The sequence below is a fragment of the Daphnia pulicaria genome, chromosome 8 (genome assembly GCF_021234035.1).
Source record: "Daphnia pulicaria isolate SC F1-1A chromosome 8, SC_F0-13Bv2, whole genome shotgun sequence".
NCBI lineage: Eukaryota > Metazoa > Arthropoda > Branchiopoda > Diplostraca > Daphniidae > Daphnia > Daphnia pulicaria.
The window spans coordinates 14570378-14589421 of record NC_060920.1 but is presented as its reverse complement, the minus strand read 5'-3'; the positions used below and the strand labels follow the sequence as shown (position 1 = coordinate 14589421).

The 19044-nt window shown below is 44.1% G+C and overlaps 3 protein-coding genes across 5 annotated transcripts; 1 reads left to right on the top strand and 2 right to left on the bottom strand.

Moving 5' to 3' along the window:
• Nucleotides 1-229: 229 nt before the first annotated feature.
• Nucleotides 230-2252, bottom strand: LOC124312115 (mitochondrial-processing peptidase subunit beta-like). Its single transcript, XM_046776590.1, has 6 exons — nucleotides 2118-2252; nucleotides 1742-1966; nucleotides 1348-1676; nucleotides 1104-1288; nucleotides 760-1043; nucleotides 230-698 (listed from the first exon to the last, which is right to left on the bottom strand). The coding sequence occupies exons 1-6, from the start codon at nucleotides 2184-2186 to the stop codon at nucleotides 354-356; spliced, it is 1437 nt and encodes a 478-aa protein (XP_046632546.1). The 5' UTR covers nucleotides 2187-2252; the 3' UTR covers nucleotides 230-353.
• An 83-nt stretch (nucleotides 2253-2335) lies between these two features.
• LOC124312132 lies at nucleotides 2336-3908 on the top strand. Its single transcript, XM_046776618.1, has 4 exons — nucleotides 2336-2893; nucleotides 2962-3164; nucleotides 3236-3419; nucleotides 3489-3908. The coding sequence occupies exons 1-4, from the start codon at nucleotides 2455-2457 to the stop codon at nucleotides 3830-3832; spliced, it is 1170 nt and encodes a 389-aa protein (XP_046632574.1). The 5' UTR covers nucleotides 2336-2454; the 3' UTR covers nucleotides 3833-3908.
• Nucleotides 3909-4032: 124 nt separating this feature from the next.
• LOC124312052 (nascent polypeptide-associated complex subunit alpha, muscle-specific form-like) lies at nucleotides 4033-18959 on the bottom strand. Of its 3 annotated transcripts, XM_046776478.1 has the most exons (14): nucleotides 18679-18959; nucleotides 15489-15570; nucleotides 11681-11811; nucleotides 10894-11085; nucleotides 9785-10091; nucleotides 8387-8549; nucleotides 7918-8131; nucleotides 7652-7782; nucleotides 7420-7576; nucleotides 7272-7332; nucleotides 7076-7174; nucleotides 6840-7001; nucleotides 6314-6766; nucleotides 4033-5742 (listed from the first exon to the last, which is right to left on the bottom strand). In XM_046776478.1, the coding sequence occupies exons 1-14, from the start codon at nucleotides 18730-18732 to the stop codon at nucleotides 4790-4792; spliced, it is 3159 nt and encodes a 1052-aa protein (XP_046632434.1). In that variant the 5' UTR covers nucleotides 18733-18959; the 3' UTR covers nucleotides 4033-4789. The 3 variants fall into 3 exon arrangements, with proteins under 3 accessions (XP_046632434.1, XP_046632435.1, XP_046632437.1); XM_046776479.1 differs by lacking the exon at nucleotides 10894-11085; XM_046776481.1 differs by lacking the exons at nucleotides 15489-15570; nucleotides 18679-18959 and adding an exon at nucleotides 14361-14809.
• Between the last annotated feature and the right edge of the window lie 85 nt (nucleotides 18960-19044).

Genomic DNA, 19044 nt, shown 5'->3' with positions numbered 1-19044 from the left:
ACAAAAACACACATGCCATATTATACGCAACCATGTTGATCATTCAGCGCAATAAATTACTTATTTTGCTGTGGGAAATGAATTTCGAAACGTCTGCGCTAAATCTGTGAAGAAACGCGAAACGTGAGTCAAAATTATTGAAATACATTTTATCTGTCGCCCATTAATTAATCGACTTTTCAATAGACAGATTATTAATTTAGAAGAAAAAAAAGGTATACCTTCAAGCTAAGAGATTTTGAATCCCATATATTTACAGCAGCAACAGCACATCTTTTATAATTCAAACTGGGGGAAAGTTTCCACTACGACGAAGCTGTATTTCTTCTCTGTTTTTTTCGATATTGATAAATTTACACTCGAAGCCAGTACATGGACGAGCGAATGCGGTTGTAGTCGGGAAGGGCCTCAACGGGACCAACAGCGGCTACAGCGGGGCATCGGTCATAAATGTATTTATTGCAGGCATCTCGGACATCCGCCGGGGTCACGGAGTCGATACGGGCCTCGAGTTCGTGAAGGGGCAGGCGACGGCCGTAGCAGAGCATTTGGCGACCAACATCTTCGCAGACGGGTGTGGTTCCGTCAAGTTGCAGCAGCATCGAAGTCTTAAGCAGGTTCTTGGCTCGCTCAACTTCGGTCGGTGTGGGAGCTGTGCACAGTCTCATCCACTCGCTTTGAATGTTGTACAGCATGGCCTAAGAGAAACGTTTGATTTTTAATACTCATCGAGTTTTACGATTTTACAGGGATTCTTACTTCGCATTTCATGGGTTCGCAGACAAAGTAGATGCCCCACAATCCGGTGTCCTTGTAGCAAGTGTTGAAGGACTGGAAAGAGTGGCACAAGTTGGATTGGGCAGAATAGCTGGCCAAGTTGGAGGCCAGGTTAGCACCACCACCTTGAGAACGATCCCAAGAGCCGATGATCGTGTTGGCCACCATCAATGGGAAGTTATCGGCATCGGTCCAGCCACAGCCCTCAACAGCGATCGCGATGTGAGCGAACGGCATGTCATCGTCACGCACACGAATCTCCGATCCTGCAGCCAAATTTTAGAATTATGGAAATGAGCTGATTAATTCACATGTGACGAGATTACCTGTAAATCGGCATTTAGTTGGGGCAGTAATTTTGGCATCGAAGGAGTTGGACAGAGATCCAAGGCTCTTTTGGGCCAATTCGACTAGGTCTTCGTGTTTAATACCACCAGCAGCGGCCAAAACCATGCGAGACGCGCCGTAGTTGTTCTTGATGTATGTGACAAGATCGGCACGGGACAGGGACCTTGAAAACACAATTTGTTACAAAATAAATTGTAATTTCATTTTTGGTAATTTCATTACTTGATGTTCTGGGTTGGGCCTAAAATAGTGCGACCCAAAGGAGTGCCCTGGTAGGCAGTAGAGTGGAGGTGATCAAACACTACTTCCTGGAGGTTGGTTTCAACCTCTTGCATCTCTCGCAAGATAACACCGCGCTCACGCTCAATCTCGGGCTCTCCCAATTTGGAGTTCTGGAGGATGTCGGACAGAATTTCAATGGATTTGCCAACATCTTCAGACAAGCATTTGGCATAAAAGACAGTTTGCTCCCGAGAAGTGTATGCATTCAGGTGAGCACCCATGTTCTCGATCTCAAGCTCCAAGTCTGTCTGGGAGCGTTTGCCAGTTCCCTGTAACACAAGAAAAAAAACATTGTTAATTTTCAGAAGTCAACGAACTAGAATATTGTCCTTACCTTGAATGCCATATGCTCCAGGAAATGTGCAACACCATTGTTGGCTTCAGTTTCGTTTCTGGATCCAGCGTCAATCCAGATTCCTACTGTAGCAGTAGGTGCACCACTGTCCTCTGAAGCTACTCGCAAACCATTGTCCAAAACAGTAAGTCTGGTTGGTGGCACGTTTACCAGGGTCTGCTCGTAATTTAGAGCAGCAGATGTAGCCCTAAGCCTGGTAGAATTCTAAATGATACACAATATGTATTATCAGTTGAGTTCGTTACACAATTTCACGACGAGTGAGGTCTTCTAATCGTGACTATTTGGATTCCCAGAAATATACGAAAATACCACAACATCCTACTATTATTAATTACATTGCCTCTATTTTTACCTTAACCAATGATGAACCATTGGCTAATTTCAATAGCATTGGAGAAACTCGCAGAATTTTGGAGGCCATCTTTACCGGATTCCGTGATCGTGAAAAGCACCGTCCAACTTCCAACGTTGCAAGTTATTTTTATTTAAAGAAAAAAATTCATTTTGCGAGTTCCAGATGAACCAATAGATGTCGTTAGTTATCTCGTCGTCTGCCGTAAAAACAAACAAAACTGCGGTAAGTCGCGAATTCCACAAGTTTGTGAAAATATCCAAGTGTTTCCTCTTTTGTTAAAGACATTTTTACATTTAACCCTTGCCAATTTTAACATCAATTTGTCTATTCACTCATGATGTCTGTGTGGAAACTTAAAAGGAATCCTTTAGTTATAATAAGTCAGTTAAGGAAAATCTCAACTGAGAGAAACTCCCCTTGCAATGCGATGCTGAAATCTAAGACTCCGATTACTAATGTGATACGTCAAGTGCGAACAAGCTGCAACTACCATCAAGAAATCAAAGATGACTTCAGATTAATGAACTTTGTTGAAAAAACTGTAAATTCTTATGGATATCTAGAAATGTGCAATCTAGATTTGGATGTCTCAATCAAACCTACCTGCCCAGATAAATATCCTGATATGAATAAAGCCATCTGTAAATTTTATTCCAAGATAGAAGACACTCCTCCTCAGCTCATTCATGAAGATGAAAAATTATCTATTAAAGGAAATAAGGTTTATCAATCCAAGGAAAGTCACTGCTCTATCGAGATTCCAATGAAGTATCGTAAGAATTGCACCATTAATTTTTCCATTGTACTCTATGTTAGCTTATTTCTAATTGTTTGGTTTCAGATGTGGATTCTTCCAATATTTTGGGACAAAATTCTGTAAAAGTTGAATCACTAGAATCTCCCTCAATCAGAATCACCACTGGAACTGGTGACATCACTTCCAAAAGCATTAAAGGCGATTTCATAAGTCTACTCAGCCAAACTGGAAACGTAAACTGCCTTGGATTGTCTCAAGGAAGAATCACCATCCATAGTGGCAGTGGGGTATGGCCTACCATTCCAGGCAAAATATTTATTTTGAATTTATTTTGACTTGGAATTTATATAAAATTCAGGACATTCACGGCTACAAATTCCAAGGTCCTACTTTGAAAGTCGCCACAAACTCGGGGAACATCACCGCAGAATCTGTCTATTCGGATGAGTCGCAATTCGTTTCGGCGACTGGAAACATTACGCTCAAAAATCTGCACAGAAAATGCAGCGTGAAAATCACCAGCACTGGAAATTTGAATGCTTGTAAAGCATAAACTACTTTTGTACTTGAATCATGCATGTTGTCTTGATTGCATCATTTTCTTTTTGTAGCTGGAATGGATGGCAGTTTGGATGCTCAGTTAGGCCAAGGCCAGCATCAAATTCAAATCAGCCAACTGCAAGAGGACTCGTGTGTTCGCATCGTTAACGGCTCGCTGACTCTGAAAGTTCCAGAAGATTGCGCTTTTGGCATTCGTGTCACAGCTCGATCCATCGCCATCACTCCGGAAAAAATGAGGATCGGGCACCTAATAACAACTGACGACTCATGTTTTTTCGAATATCGAACGCACGACGACAGCCACTCGATTATCGAGATCGACGGCAAGAACAGCAACGTTGTGATAGAGAACGAGGATTGGTTCGCCTCTTTGGGTCTCGAATGGCAGAAATAATAAGTAAGATTGTGTGTTTCCAGGTTAATAGGTGTATTGTATCTAGAGAGTGGACTAATAAACACAATTTCATCTACCCTGCACTCTCCGTGATGTTATATAGTAAAGCAAATAAAACCATCAGATTTGAGATCCTGTGTATCGTATAGTTTCACACCCGTTAGCCTTTCAAATGTTTCGCTTGAACGCTTCGTGGTTTTTCTTCTCTTTGCGCCTTGAAATTTTCCCCCCAGTCTCTCCATCACATATCCAGCCAAAGGCGGGCCGACGAACATGTCGTTGAAATTCTTGAGCCCTTAAAAATCTTTCTTTGATCGTCTTCTGGACAGCACAGCCCAAGTTCAATATATAAATGACAAGCGGTAGGGTGGCCCGTTAAAAATAGCCCGTGATTCCATCAATCCTAAATTTTTGTTTTTTAACGTTTTGTTTTTCAGAATTAGTCGCCCGCTGGGCGTGGAAGGAAGGATCCCATCAATCTACTAGTATCAGAACACATTCAGTATGAGAGATGTTGAAAAACATCAAAACCAAAGTTAGGCAGTTACATATTTAAAATCTTTTTTTGTTGTTGTTGTCTGATTCCTGAAAAACGAAATAAAATAAGCGCTGTGTAGAAGCCGGTTAAAAAGGATAGCCAAGATAAATCGAGAGAGTTTCCAGTTCCTCCCGGAACTGGCCCAAAAATGCCAACGAGTTTAATCTTGTATGAATTTGATAAATAACCTACTTTTTTGGGGGGTTTAAATGGATCAAGTTAAGTTATAATATAGTATGGTGTGTAAAGAAAGAAAAAGATAATCGACAAGAGGACGTCGAAAAGGAAATTTCTAAGTCGATTTGTTTTGAAGAAATGTTGTTGAATTGCAGCTCATTTCGGCTTGGCTTTTTTTCGTTTAAATATAATATACCGACCCCCCTCTTTCTTCTATTTCTCGTTCCGTCATAGTTTACATTTTACTTGTCGCTTTCTTTTTTAGTCCAGAATCGATCGAAACGAGTGCGGGCCTTTTCCAGGACGTCAGAGGCCAGCGACCGGCTGGATGTCAGTGAATCGGTGCTGGGAGATGAGGTGAATGCGGCCGCCGAGGAGGAGGAGCTTTTGGGTGGAGATGATGGAGCTTCCAGAACGCGTCCTTTATAAGGCGATGAGGAAGTCATCATCGGAGCGGCGCTGCTGCTGCTCTGTAAAGGATGTGATGGTTCGTAGCTGGGCTCATGCTGGAACGGTTTCGGCAATTCGTGAATTTTAGGATGGGCTGCTACCACCGGATCACTCATCATTCCGGGGTCTTCCAAGACTCGGTAACGAGGCGCTTTGGGCTTTGTATCAGAGAGAGAAGTGCTGCTGGCCATGGGTTGTCCAGCATTGAGACTGCCCAGTGTGCCGGGCCGGGAGAAGAGGAAAGGCGTCGGATCCTCCAGGCGTCTCAGGGTAGTTCCAGGCACAATACTTGTCACAGATTCAACGGGAGCCATGGCAGCTGGCACGTCCTCATTCAACGGCCCTTTGCCTTGAAGGACAATAGCTGCGCCAAGAGGATCGCTCACGGGACTACTTTTCTCGTCCCGTCGCTCATCTGCCGGGTGGATCTCTTTGATTTCATCCATCGATTTTTCTTCAGCCTCTTCTTCTTCTTTGACAATTTCTTTTTCTTCTTCTTCTTGAGCTTTTATCTCCGCCTCGACGGACTCTTCCACTTTACAATCCACTTCTTCCTTCTCTTCTTCTTCTTCTTTCTCTCCGGCTGAAATTTCCTCAGGGTTTGTCTCCTCATCAGCAGCAACGGCGACGGCTTTCTCTTGATCCACCGGATTCTCCTCGACCGGATGTTGTTCGTCAGTCGTTTCATCTTGGGACGCGACTTTGCTCGTCTCCTCTTCCGTTTCGTTGCAAGGGGCCGGGTCATCTAATTGCAAGAGAATCAGAATCAGTTTCTCATTACAAAAGACGCAAAAACTAAAAAGAGAAAAGAATGGATCAAAGAGAATAAATACAGCACATAAAATCGAAAAAAACAAAATAAAATGATATGGTTAGTGTGTGTATTGTAATAGTGAATCGTCGTTTTACAGACCATTGACAAAAACACAGCTAAACTACACAACTCAGAATGATGAAGCCAAAATAATATTGAAAAATTATTACGCCGCTCAAACGATCCTAATTTTTAAAAAAAATCAGCCTTGAAAGATAATAGTAAAACATATATAAGTAGAAATAGCAATAAGGGTGCAATGCATAACGTAAAAGAAAAAATGGGTTAAAAATGGATTATTAAAATATTCAAATAATGTGAAAGTAGTTCCCTCTTCCCCAAAAAATCATAAAATAGTTCGAATAATTAAAAACAAACAAACAAAAAATCATAATTAATTGGACCACAACTACTTGAAATGTGTCCTAGATGGGCGACGAGCAGCATTCGACAATAATTTCAGGCTCTGAAAAGTAGCCGAGGGAATCATGCGGGGGTGTACCTGGAGCAGGTCCCGAGTTGAGTTGAGGCTCATCCTGTTGTTGCTCTGACGGTTTCGTGACAGCTGCTGCCGATGATGAGACGATTGGAATCATTGGCGAATGGACTGCAGCAGCCACAACGGGTGCCGGCGGACGGACTGTCATGGAGACTTTCAATTCCGAATGGGGGCGCGATGTGATGGTTTCGCCACCTCGAATGTTTTGCGTGACCGTGAACGTCTTGCCCGTGTCGAGCGGGACCGTCCAGTTGACTGGATCGGGAGAGCGAACCACCAGCTGTTCGGGCGATTTGACTCGCGTCGGTTCGGGAAGCGCCTTAATCAAGGCCGGTAACGGCTCCTGTTCGATAACGGGCAACGAGGAGCTGGCCGGTTCGTTGATGATGACGTTTTCTTTGCCCTCGTCGCCCAAGTGATTATTCATCGACACTTTAACCGGATCCTTCATTCCGTCTAATATATTCCAAATGATTGGGTTAAATCCCCCCGGTGTGAAGAAAATAATCATCCGATCCTGGCAGTATACCTTCATTGTGTGCTGGACGGGCTTTGACGGGCGAAGCCTTGGTTGCCGACGATCCGACATTTCCTCCAGTCGTGCTGGAAGAAACGGATTTGGGCATGCGGCGCTCCGGGCCGAGTGAAGCCGATCGAGCCGGAGGACGGCTGACTGGATGGAAAATAGCACCTAATTGGCATTGTTAATTTAATACATTATTTTCAGCGCCGTTCTTTCATATATTCCTTCAAAATATTCATTACCCAAACTAGGACGAATAGCCAATGTGACATTTCCGGTTCCGCTTGGCTGTGCCGGCGATTTTGCCGGTTTGGCAGATTTGGATCGCGATTTACTGCCTTCTGCACACGAGGCACCATCAATCCAGAGCCACATAATTCAATTATAGTTATACAATGCTGACAAGCGGGGAAAAAAAAGCCAAAAATTCAAATGTACCAGAAGAAATGGAGCGATGCTGACTCATGTCACGCCGAGCTCGTTCAGTCGAATCACTTCCCTGTTGTAAATAAAAAACGCCATTTTCCCCATTATCCTTGGTAACAATCTCTTTTTTTGTGTTTTATTATTATATTATTATATGTACCTTGTTACGACTGTTGTTGTCCTTGTTGCGAGATGTCGGCACCAACGGCTGGGCGTGTCCCGGACGTGCAGACTGGTTTGGTTGCGGCGCCGTTTTGGCCGGTGATCCTCGTTTGCTGTTGATTGCGCTAGTCATGTCCACTTTCTCCGATCCTGGCCTGTGTTATAAGACAAAACCACAATCGTGACGTCCATGTAATCATTAAAAAAAAGTGGGCGGGGTCGACGCATACCTAGGCGATGTAGCGGCCAGAGCGAGAGCGGACAAAGAGCTTCTGCGTGACACCTGCTCCCAAACGTCAAATTGCTTGGCGTAAAGGTCGGCCATGTGATCGGACATCAATTCTCCGCCCAATCCTCGGTACTGTAATAACGTTTGCAATAACCGATAGTCTTATATCCATGTCATTCAAATTTGACAATTTATGTTATGCAAATCAATTTTAAATTATTCATGAAAGAGCTGAGCTGCTGCCAGAATGGAAAATTTGGGTCTTACTTTATATTCCCCCGCTTTCTTCCTGAGCTCAAGGACTTCGCCGTACCAAGTATCCTTGTCCATCTTGTCGCCCGGCTGCTGCTGCTGGCGCGCTGGTCCGTCGACGGCCGACGACGTCGGGATCTTGTCCGACGATGATTTCTGGAACTTGCCATCAACGTACTGGTACAGAGAAAACGGCCGAAACTTTTTCTTGTACTCGGTCTTGTACCGCCTGGTACGTCCAAAAATATAAAAACACACGAAACAACAACGTCAGTTGCTGGCCAATGCGACGGACAGGAATAGCCGTGCACACATAATGTTTTCGCCACAAACAGCTCACGCAGTCACAGTATCAATTTTTAAAACAACTTGAACTGGCCAGTAGAAAAGGGCAGTTCACGGTCAACGTGCAGAAAACACGCAACCAGGAGACGGCCTACACACACATATAATAATAACGTAATAGGTCGACAAGTTCACTGACCGTCTGCGTGGCTGGTCATCGCAAAGTTCATTTTGCAGCTGCTGCTGGTGATTGAGTAAAAGTTCCTCGGCCGCGTGATAGACCATCTCCTGACTGCGGGTTGTTGTTCCAGTTCCATTGTTGATTCGGCTACTCAAAAGACCGGCTGCCTCCCTTTCTCCATCTGTCGCAATGCCAAACAATTCGATTACAATCCGGAATCCGTCCGCCGAAGTTTCTTTCTTTTATTTTCTTTTATTTTCTATTGTCTCGAAGAGATCGAAGAATCGAGATCGAGATCGAAAAGATCATTAGTTTATTGTGCTGTGGCCGGATGAAAGCGGCAAACAACATCCGCGTGACGCTCAGACGAGTTGATTTATACGAATTAAAAGGATTGGGTACGTATGTAAAGTCACGCCGAGGTTGGGCAGAGGACAACAACAACCACAAAAAAATGTCCTTTTTCGGGTTGTACGCAATGAATAAGAAGGGCATTATCGACTTGAGTGCGGTTCTAACAGAAATTCTGCCAGAAATAATATTACTACTTCACCGAACTAAAGAAAAATACATATATACAGGGAGCCCCGCACATGAGTGAACGAACCCCCGACCATAAAGTTCCAAGTCGCCGGTTTCCTGCCAGCTAGAGACTCTCTCCGCCAGGCACACAGAAAATCAATACGGACGCGGGGGGCTCGGTTGGCATGTCTGGGTGGTGAAGAGAGATGGCCTCCCTCCTATATAGAACCCACCCACTCTCTTTCCTGTGTACACGATGGCGACCAATGAATGCAGCACCTAATGAAATGTGAAACTCTCTAATTCGATTGCTGTTTCAATAGTCTTGTAACATAGAAAAAGTCTAGTCCGTTTACGAGGACCGAAAACGTCAAAGGTTGTGGCACAGGCAGAGCAATTTGTGTATTTCACGAAAAAAAAAACGAGCAATAAGTCGAGTTGCCTGGCAACGCGTTTTCTTGTTGTATCTTTGAAAACACACACACACACACACACACTGTGTGTCGTGCGAAATTGGGTTTCGCATCTGGCGGCCTCGTATAGTTCTCGAAAACGTGATATAACGACCTAACTATTCAACACGCACCCGTGGCGATGTCGCCGACTAGTTCCGAGTATAAGAAAAACCCATCAGCAACTATAAATAGAGCAGCACGGATGGAGATTTAGACGACGACGAATAGACTTTTTGGCAAAAACACACATTTTACGGGGACCGAAAAAAAGAAGAATAGACGCCATTAACAACTTTTGTTCCGGTTTCATCCGGCTAGACTACACTTGCGGGCAATGATTCTCATTAGAGCAGCTGTGCAATGATTTCGTTAATTGGGACTATAAATATTAAAATGCTGGGCCATCAGATTTGAAGAGAGTAGAGTGCTAGTACGGTACCTTGGGAGTGGTTCAAGAGGCTGTCGAGAGATTCCGGCATCCTGCGGCTGTTGCTAAAGGCTGATGACGTGTTACTAATGTTCTTGACGCCGGAAGGTGGCCAGGCGAATTGCAGTTGGTATTCAGAAGAGCCGGTAGTGCTAATGGTCCTCTTGTTGTTGGCGGTCGTCTCGCCGGCCACGACGACGACCCGTTTCTGATTGTGCTGCTGCTCTTGCTGCTGCTGCTGCTGGGAAAAGGAGCCGGGAGGAGCTCCTGCCCGGTTCTCAGCGGCCAGACCAGATGAAGATCCAACTGCAGCGGCGCTCTGTGACCGACCGCACCATAAAAACAAGCAACAAAATAAAAGAAAAAGAAAAAAAGGAGCATATCATCAGTCATGTGTCATCTGCGCAAGAGATTTCGGGATATTCTACGGGACTAACCAACATGTCGAAGCCACACACAGCTACGCCATATATTTCACTATACACACACACAAGGCCCAATCGAAAGCGACTTGACAAATGCGCACTAAGAGTGTCTAAAAAGCCGAGAAAGAAAAAAACAAACAAACTCTTAGAATCGAAAAGAAGAAGAAGATAAGTAGTGCGTGATTAAAGCCAGTGCTGATACATGTACTCCAGAGAAATGAGATAAAAAGAAGAAAAAGTTGTCCGTCTCCATTAGTCAGCACGTCACCAATTTAGTAGAATTAAGGAAAAGACAAAAGAAAACCCCACGGTATATAACGCTGAGAACATCAATCGATCGGAATATTCAGGTCCGATCTTTAACACTTTTAGTCAATATTAGAGAAAGAATCAAAATGCTCAGCGTGTCGTCTGACGTCGTGTGGAATACAAAATCATTTAGAGTCAACTTATTCCATGCTACCACCAATAAATTAAAACATTTCTGCAATCCACAAATACAAGCCAGAATCAAATCAACCAACTACTACATTATTCAAATTAGTATATAGACATGTTAACTACGGGCGAACAAGTTAACTGTTTTATAATAGTGCTTCAGGTGATTGATACGTTATGTATATAAAATGTTTTTGTTTTTTGGTTATTTGGTTATATTGTGGTGGAGGGGGTTTGTATGTGTTGTTCAAGTCTTACAGCTGGAACGAGCCAATGTTCGGGTCTTTGCTGCTCGGTGACGTGTCGTCGTCTTCCGTGTACCCAGGCGGCCATGGGACCCGGTTCGCAAGCTGCTACACCTCCCTGCGCTCCTCCTGGACCAGCACCACCGGCACGTTGATGAGGCCCTTCCGACTGACTTCGTCGCAAAACTTGCAAATACAGCTGATTCTGCATAGTCGAGGAGGATTGGGTTTCGGGAGATTGTTTTTTGGTTGGTTTGTTTTGTTTTCACGTTCATTTTATCGTCTTAATTTAACTAAATTGTAAAATGTTTCGTGTGCAATGTTTCAACGTAATAAACGAAATTAAATCAATTGTATACAGAGTGGCGTCACACAAAATTTGGGGGGGAAAAGAAAACAAAAAAAAAGACAATGGCGATGAGACGCCATCACCATAAAAATAGTAAATCGTAATAAAAATCGTGTGCAAAGCCCCATTCACAATGAACGCTGGGGGAGAGAAAAAATTGCGTCGCCAACACTTACTTTCAGCCAAAGAAAAATAAAAAAGAGAAAATAAAACACTGCGCAATCAAGTAGATGTAGGGGGAAAAAAGCTCGGAATAGAGATATCCGGCAGACTCTAAACAACTGACGAGACTAATTTACAGTCAGTATAGAGACACACACAGCAATATTTTTCGTTTCGGGTGAATGGGGCTTCGAAGTAACACGAAACTGGCGAGGGAGGGAGGAATAAAATACTTGGAAAATAACAAAACGGGTGGGGGGGATATAACAAGTGCGTCTAAAAAACTTACGTCGATTTTCAAGTGAGCAGGTATAGCTAGTAGAGTGGGTTCCATGAAATCATGAACGACTCCACTCAAGTCCTGCTGTACGTCGTCTCCGTCCTTTCGAACTCTCGTAGAGGATTCGGTGACCGAATGCCCTGTCAGCAGCACACACACGCCGGATCCAACACAACACAAGAGAGATAGAGAGAGAAAAAAAGATGTATCAGAGCCGAGATATAATATCGGAAAACGACACGGAGCGCAACTTGATTGGTAGAGCTGGCAGATTGGAATGGCCGCCGACGACGACCGAGGGGGAAAACAAAAAGGAGACCCCCCCTCTAACTTTTTATTTTTGTGTTGGAGAGATAGAAACCAAACAAAAAGAAATAAGACAAAAATGGTGGAGTCGATGAGAGAAAAACCGGCTCGATGGGGTTTCAAAGTCGCCCAGAATTAGTAATTTGGAAAATAAAAAATAAAAAGTCTTGTGGTTTTTATCCTGTGACGTCGTAGGGGGGGAAAAGAGGCGTGAGCTCAAGTTGTCTCGCCGTGAGAAGAAATCCTGAACTTTCATTTGCACGAGATTATCAAGACCCAGATGATTAGCTGTCGGTTTTTTTCTTTCTTTAATTTTCAGGGGGAACTTAAGATCTTGTTTAATTGAATTGAAAGTAAATGTCGAAATCACGACGTGAAAAATAAAAGTTGCGACACTTGTGTGTGTGACGGATGCCCATTCACGAATCCGTGAACGCGCCGTCGACGAATAATGATACAGGGGAATAAAATGAAGCCGGCCGCTGTCGTCCGCTGGGCTGAGCACAGATCACACGAGAGAGAGCGGAGAATGATAAAAGACAAAAAGAAATATGTACAAGAGGCAGGTTCTATGAGGACACACACACATGAAAAACTATCCTCGTAAAGTATCCAACTTTCCCTTCGTTTCAAGTGCACGTCACGTTCAATCCCTTAGCTCGTTCATTTGCGGTCACTCGTGTGAAACATCACGAAGTAGAGACGTTGAGCCTCCCGAATTTTTTTGTTGTTTTCGTGAGTCTCAGTTCCGCCATTGCGCCCAAAAGACAAGAACAACACGAGAAAGAAAACAAATAAAATTGCTGGGTTAGAAAAGCTAGCGAAATTTCGTTCACGTTTGTTTTGCGCGTTCACGAAAAATGAGAAAGTTGGGCAAAACGATGCACATGACTGGCTCGACGACGAAAACGACGCTCCTTAGACCTTTACCGTGGGGTTATTGTACTTTTTGGGGCTAAAATACAGTACTGGTCCACTTATAGAACCGGCCTGTGCGCGGTTCTATAACCGGGTGGTTCGATATGCGAGCACTTGATCCCATCGCCATCTACCTTCGATTTTGTCCATACGTAAAAGCTTATTGAGTAAAAGTAACATCAAGTAACATCGAGTTATTCAATGTGCCGTGGGTGGCGCTGAAACACGGCAGAGCCATTTTGGTTCTATATTCGGAATGGTTCTATGATCGGGCGGTTCTATAAGTGGACCAGCACTGTAATAAATAATATGACGCTGGGGAAATGTGTGAATTCCGTAGACGCAATATTTTCTTTTCTTTCTTTCCATTCCGCCCGTCAGATGGCATTCCGCCGGCCCCACCTCTCGGCAAATATTGATTATGTCGTCTCGGCGGCGAGCTCCTCGCTCGACTACATCCAGCACGTCGTTTGCTTTTCGTCCGAGGCCTTTTCTATAATGAAAAGAGTTAAACTCTCTTCTCCCCCCCCCACCCTACCAACTATTTCCCCGACTGCTTTTCCCCTTTCACCTTTCAAGTTTGGGTAAAAGATCAGGACGATGGATAGCAGCCGACCAACTCCATTTGACTAAAAGAGCGCCCACCGCCCCCCATAGACGATCGATTATCGATCCCGCTCGGCCAGCACTTGTCGTTCTTTATTTTGTTTTTTTTTCTACATAAGCCGTAAAAGATGTATCATAGACGTGTGTGCAAAAGAGTTGATGCCAATATACTTGTAAGGGTCCGCCAATGACCGAGAAATCAAAAGTAGATTTTTTAAAAGGCGACTGATGGAAATCGATCACGAGAGTTGGGAGACCAGACGTGTTAAATGTAAACGCTCACGCAAGCGACACACACGGCCATTTATTCCTATATTGATCGGAGGGATTTCTTTCTAGAAGAAATAAAAAAAGCAGACGGCGACTTATCGGATTTTTTTGTTCTTTCAAAGAGAGAAAAAATAAATATAAAAGTTTTTCTGTGTGTGGATATTATCCAAAGATAAAAGAGAGAAAGCTCAACTCTTTTCCTTATGTTGTATAAATCATTTCATGCTCCAGCTAATAAAACACGCAGCAACCGTCTTGGTAATCGAAATAAAAAGAAAAGGAGCCGGCAAAATGTGGATATCTGTACACACACACAAGATGGACGACGCTCTAGGCCAGCAACCCTACGTGCCACTGACATCCATCAATCAATAAAAGTCAGCCAGAGACACTGAATATATACACAACGAAGCTATCAACTCGCCATATATCACAAACGGAAAATAGCCGAGAGTATCAAATAAAAACACAAAATGTCACTCTTCTATTTTTTGAAGCTCATTTGTCTGGGCTGCTGACGTAACGCGCAAAATGATGGATGTAAAATAATCAAGTCAACAAGTTGCAACTGTCGAATGTTTCAACTTACCTCGAGCGAATCTGCGGACTTGACGACTTTTTTCAAGATTTAAAAGACTCAAACCGATCTGTCACATTCAATTCACACTGCTGTGAGAGATGGGAAGACCTTTTTTTTTTAAAATCGGCACTTGAATAACTCAAAACCAAAATGGCGAATTCGAATTACAAATTTTTTCCCTTTCCCCCCTCAATAGAACCGAAAAAACTGAAATGCCCACCCCCAAAAGTCCCAGGAGATGCACGAAACACACTTGACTTTGACTCTTGGTGAGCTCGAATGTTCAACAATGAACGTCAGTAAAAAAAGAAGAAACTGGCGTGATAGTTGTTTTGTTTTTCTGTCGGTTCTTTTTTCTTGTTTCAAGGCAATATCGGTATTCACGCTGCTGCTCTGTGTCTCTCTGCTTGGTACTAACGGAGGGACTCGTTTATTCTGCGTCCACACCGGCGTCGGCGTCGTAGTTTCTTTGGGCGCAGAATCCGAAACAGACCCCTAACGACTTATTCCGGTCGGCGCGCACGAATCCCGAACGAGAAACCAGAAACGACTGCGACGCCATCAGACGGTCGGATCGTTCACGACGTCCATTTTTTCCCCAGGAAATTACCCAAGGAATTCGTAAAACTGAGCAAAGAGGAAAAATAAAATAAATATCACGAAATTGTTTTTTTTGTTTTTTTTTTTCATTTTTCATTTGGAAGCGTCGCGACGCCCGACTGATTTTCTGGCGCAGGTGTTTCCACTTGTTTTCTTCTTCTACTTCTTTTCAAAATGACCAAAACATAATTTTATTGGTTCCCGTTGCCGTTTCCAGTCCACGTGAGACCGAAAAAGATTCGCCTCGTCGCTTTTCGGGGTGTTCCACGTGAGTTGAACCGAAGGCCGAACGACGACGACGTCCGGCGACGGTGGGAAAAGAAAAAACTATGGACATACTTCTTCTTCTTGTGTGTGGGCGGAGTTTCGTTGCGGCGTGGAATTAACTTTTCAAACTTCCCGCCACACGGACTGAAATTAAATTCTTTTCATCGGCGTCGACGTTACATCATTCGTGTGTGTTTTCTCAACGTTGGAAATCAACAATTCTCCAGAGGTAGCCTCAAATAAAAAATAAGAAAATTAGGAGGAACTTACCCGAGCATTGGGGAGCGTGTTCGATGACTCGGGCGGCGGTCGGCACGTCGCGATACTCTGTCCAACGGTATTTGCCATCCAGCTGCAGCATATCACGTGGTGGTGATCCGGAAGAAGTGAGAGAGAGAGAGAGTAACAAAAAGGATGTGGTTAAACCATCAAAGCCTCAATAAAAGAACAGCGGAAAATGTCGGAAGGCAAATAAAGAAATGGACGATGGCAGACGTCGATCCGTAACACATCCGACATGTTTATACATCTATTCGGCTTCTCTCTCTGTGTGTGTACACGCGAAAAGTCATCCGAGTTTAATGGCGAGCATTTCGGCGAAAATTTCAGTTTCGAAAAAAACCGACAAATAACTTTTGGGTAGATTTTCTTTATGTTTCCGCACAAGTTGAGCATAGCCAGAAAACATCAAACGAACGCGGGGGTGGGAAAAGTGCCACCTTTTTAGAGCTAGACGCTGCGCTTACACGCACAAAACGAGTCGGAGTTGGGGGAATATAATAATCATTCTCATGGCATCTCTCAAAACTGTACCTCACTGCTGGATAAATAACGTCATAAAGTGATACATCCAGTCGGCATCAGCTGCATGTCCAGATAAAGAAGTATGCATTTTTAATGACGGCAGCCGACCTCCCACACGATAGTACACCATTTGAGATGATGGCGTACATATATAGTTGAAAAAAAAAGATTACACGACAGTTCCGGCGTGGTAATGCCATCTGACGGTCGGATGGCGTAAGTATTATATTCGTCAGCCGGCGAAACTTGACACGAAGCAAAACACAACAACAAGAAGAGATTCTTTTCTCTACATTTTCTTTGTCCTTTTGGCAAGGAATTGCGATCATTGTCCTGACTCTACCGACAACATTTCGTATTCAATATGGGGGATCGATGGTCTTAATTGAGCAACCCCCCCTCCCATTCCTCCACGATATTTGCGCATGGTTGGCATTTGACCAGCTCCGAGTCGTACATACGTAACATGTATCAAAGTCGAAATAAGGTGGGGGGGATCGTAAAAATGGCGTCGCTATAAGAAGAGGAAGAAGGGAGAAGGGCGTGGTTTGTCTGTATACGCAATCATCATTAAATGTAGGAGAATGAACTGGAGCATGTTGCCGGGGGGGAGAGACAAGAGAAAGAGAGAAAGAGGAAAGAAGGTAAAGATCGTAGTAGACGAACGATATTGCCGAGCGCCGGGACAGGTTCACCTGGCTGTGAACAAGTCGAACAAATCAAGTGGTCCGTGACAGGAAATCGATCAGTTTTTCTTCTTCTTTTTCTTTGGCTAAAAAATAGGATGGGTCGGGGTTCTGCTGCCGCCGCAACGTGCGCCAATAACGTGATCGTCTCTCCTTCGAGCGCTAACTCAATTAGAAAATCGCCAGACGAACGGGTGAGGGCCACTAGCGAGCCAAAGCGGCCAAATGAGCTTATAGGCTCTTATATGCGTATATACGTCCGTACAAATGCTAATGGAAATAAAAGGGGAGACACACAGCTAAAAAAAGAAAAGATTGATGAAACGGGAATTGACATTATGGCTGGGACTTTCTATCTTTCCCGATGCCGCAGTTGTCATTGAGTCGAACCGCATCTGTATTATATTGATGCACTTTGAGACATTGCAGTCTATACAACACAGTGATACCATCATAGTTCCTGCTGTAGTATATACCCTCAGCCCCCCTCCCGAGAGACTATATCTACACACACACATGTGAGTGTGTGTGTGTGTAGATATTACAGCGTGAGTCTTCCAGCTGAAAAGAAATAAATGTACAACGGGTCGGGGGACTGCGGCGGCCGCGCACGAGGTCTGCAGTCCCGCACGTCGTAGGAGCCGCTACACATAACTCCTGTCTACGTCTACTGCTAGTAGAGCACAAGGAAAACCGGGAGCGCAAAAGAGAGTGGGCCGGGTGTGCGGATCGATATTAGTGTACAGCACACACACACACACGCTAGCGCGAAGTGAAGAAGAAATAACAAAAAAAAAAAAAAAATCCCGACCTTTTTTCGCGAAAAATCCCTGGGCTGTAGACAATTTTCCCACTCACTCTCGTTGTTGTTCTCCCTCTTTTTCTTTTGGCTTGACTCCCATCATCTCGGCCGGATTGATTTGGGAAAATCCTTTTTTTCTTTTATGTCGGCGCCGAGTAGCTGTTTTTGTCTTATAGAAAGTAGCCGGGGACCAATGGATCCATTGTGAAGTAATAAGTTCTTGGGAAGGAGAACCCACCCATCAAAAAAACCTTCTCTTATACACACAACACCGGGAGGTGCCAAAGCTCTTGACGTGGATCTCAGTTATAGATCGGCCTTTGTTGTTGATTTTTTTTTTTCTGATTATATCAACGTCACACACTCGTGTGTGTGTCTGTGTCATCGATCCGGCCAATTTCATTTTCTCTGGAATGTGTTGTCGACATATCCAGCAGCAGCAGCAGATGGGCGGCATATAATTCGGTCGATAGGGAAAACAACAATCAAACTTGAGTGCCATATGAAAAACAGTTTCAGGTATTTAGAGGGTTCAAAGACACGTCAAAGTTGATTGATGACATAGTAAATGACTTGGACAATCAACCTGACATCTTATTCTATCAAGTCAAAGAAATCTTTCTGGTCGTTTCGTCCGGTTTCCCACCCCACCCCACCCAACCCTTGGCCCGTCCTATCGCATTATAAATCGACGTTTGCTGCTGTTGGGGGGGAAATGTCGACGGAATCGACCGAAAACCCCCCCACCACGAAGAAAAAAAGAGGAGCAGTCGTCCATGACTGAACGACGTCGGGAAATGGAAAAAGAAAAGAAAAAAAAAAAAGTGGTACGGTCACGCCCGTCTCAAAGTGGGTGCAGGCCGGAATTGAGATACGACAAGATAGACGTAGTACATCACTTGATGACACAGTAATTGTACCCCCGTATTTATCCCGTCGTTATTTTATCGTGAAACAAAAGCAAAAAATTGAATTGAGACCAGTCAGCAACAGTGCTGCTGCCCTATAGGGTTTAAGGAGACCCCCCCACCAGTATCTAAGTTTTCTATTATACTCTCGCCAATCAATAATCGATATAAGAATCTTTGTCTGCCCACTGATGAATAAAGCAAACTCGTTGGTTTTGCCTTGTTATACAAATTGAATAAAAGATGAAGTCACTTATTACCTTGCCGGTGACGGAGGGGCACGTTTGGCACAGAGTCCACAGTGAGCTAATCATCGCTGCTGGATCCTTTTTGGTTGGATGGATTTCCGGTGTGGCAGCAGTCTCACGAAACAAACAAAAAACTAACCAGGGAAAAGGGAGAAGAAAAGGAAGACGAGGGTGGTGGCTAACTTCTACTCTCCTTGCAGCAGCAGAGTAGTATGTACGTACGTAACGATGATCACGGAACTAGTACGACAACAATCAAGTTGCTCCTTGTGCCGGGGCCGAGAGCTGGTGAGCGACAGGACGATCCACGAACGAATCGGAAGCGGCTAGTCTACCACCGTCGGTTTTATTATTCCCATTTTTGCCTTTTTTCTTTCT

What these genes read in the sequence shown, in the direction of transcription:
- LOC124312115 (XM_046776590.1), bottom strand. Translation starts at nt 2,186, where the DNA reads ATGGCCTCCAAAATTCTGCGAGTTTCTCCAATGCTATTGAAATTAGCC. An exon ending in GGCCCAACCCAGAACATCAA is followed by an intron (nt 1,289 to 1,347) that starts GTAATGAAATTA and finishes TGTGTTTTCAAG; the next exon opens with GTCCCTGTCCCGTGCCGATC. An exon ending in GCGAACCCATGAAATGCGAA is followed by an intron (nt 699 to 759) that starts GTAAGAATCCCT and finishes CGTTTCTCTTAG; the next exon opens with GCCATGCTGTACAACATTCA.
- LOC124312132 (XM_046776618.1), top strand. Translation starts at nt 2,455, where the DNA reads ATGATGTCTGTGTGGAAACTTAAAAGGAATCCTTTAGTTATAATAAGT. An exon ending in CGAGATTCCAATGAAGTATC is followed by an intron (nt 2,894 to 2,961) that starts GTAAGAATTGCA and finishes GTTTGGTTTCAG; the next exon opens with ATGTGGATTCTTCCAATATT. An exon ending in CACTGGAAATTTGAATGCTT is followed by an intron (nt 3,420 to 3,488) that starts GTAAAGCATAAA and finishes TTCTTTTTGTAG; the next exon opens with CTGGAATGGATGGCAGTTTG.
- LOC124312052 (XM_046776478.1), bottom strand. Translation starts at nt 18,732, where the DNA reads ATGATTAGCTCACTGTGGACTCTGTGCCAAACGTGCCCCTCCGTCACC. An exon ending in GATGACCAGCCACGCAGACG is followed by an intron (nt 8,132 to 8,386) that starts GTCAGTGAACTT and finishes TGGACGTACCAG; the next exon opens with GCGGTACAAGACCGAGTACA. An exon ending in CAACTCGGGACCTGCTCCAG is followed by an intron (nt 5,743 to 6,313) that starts GTACACCCCCGC and finishes TCTTGCAATTAG; the next exon opens with ATGACCCGGCCCCTTGCAAC.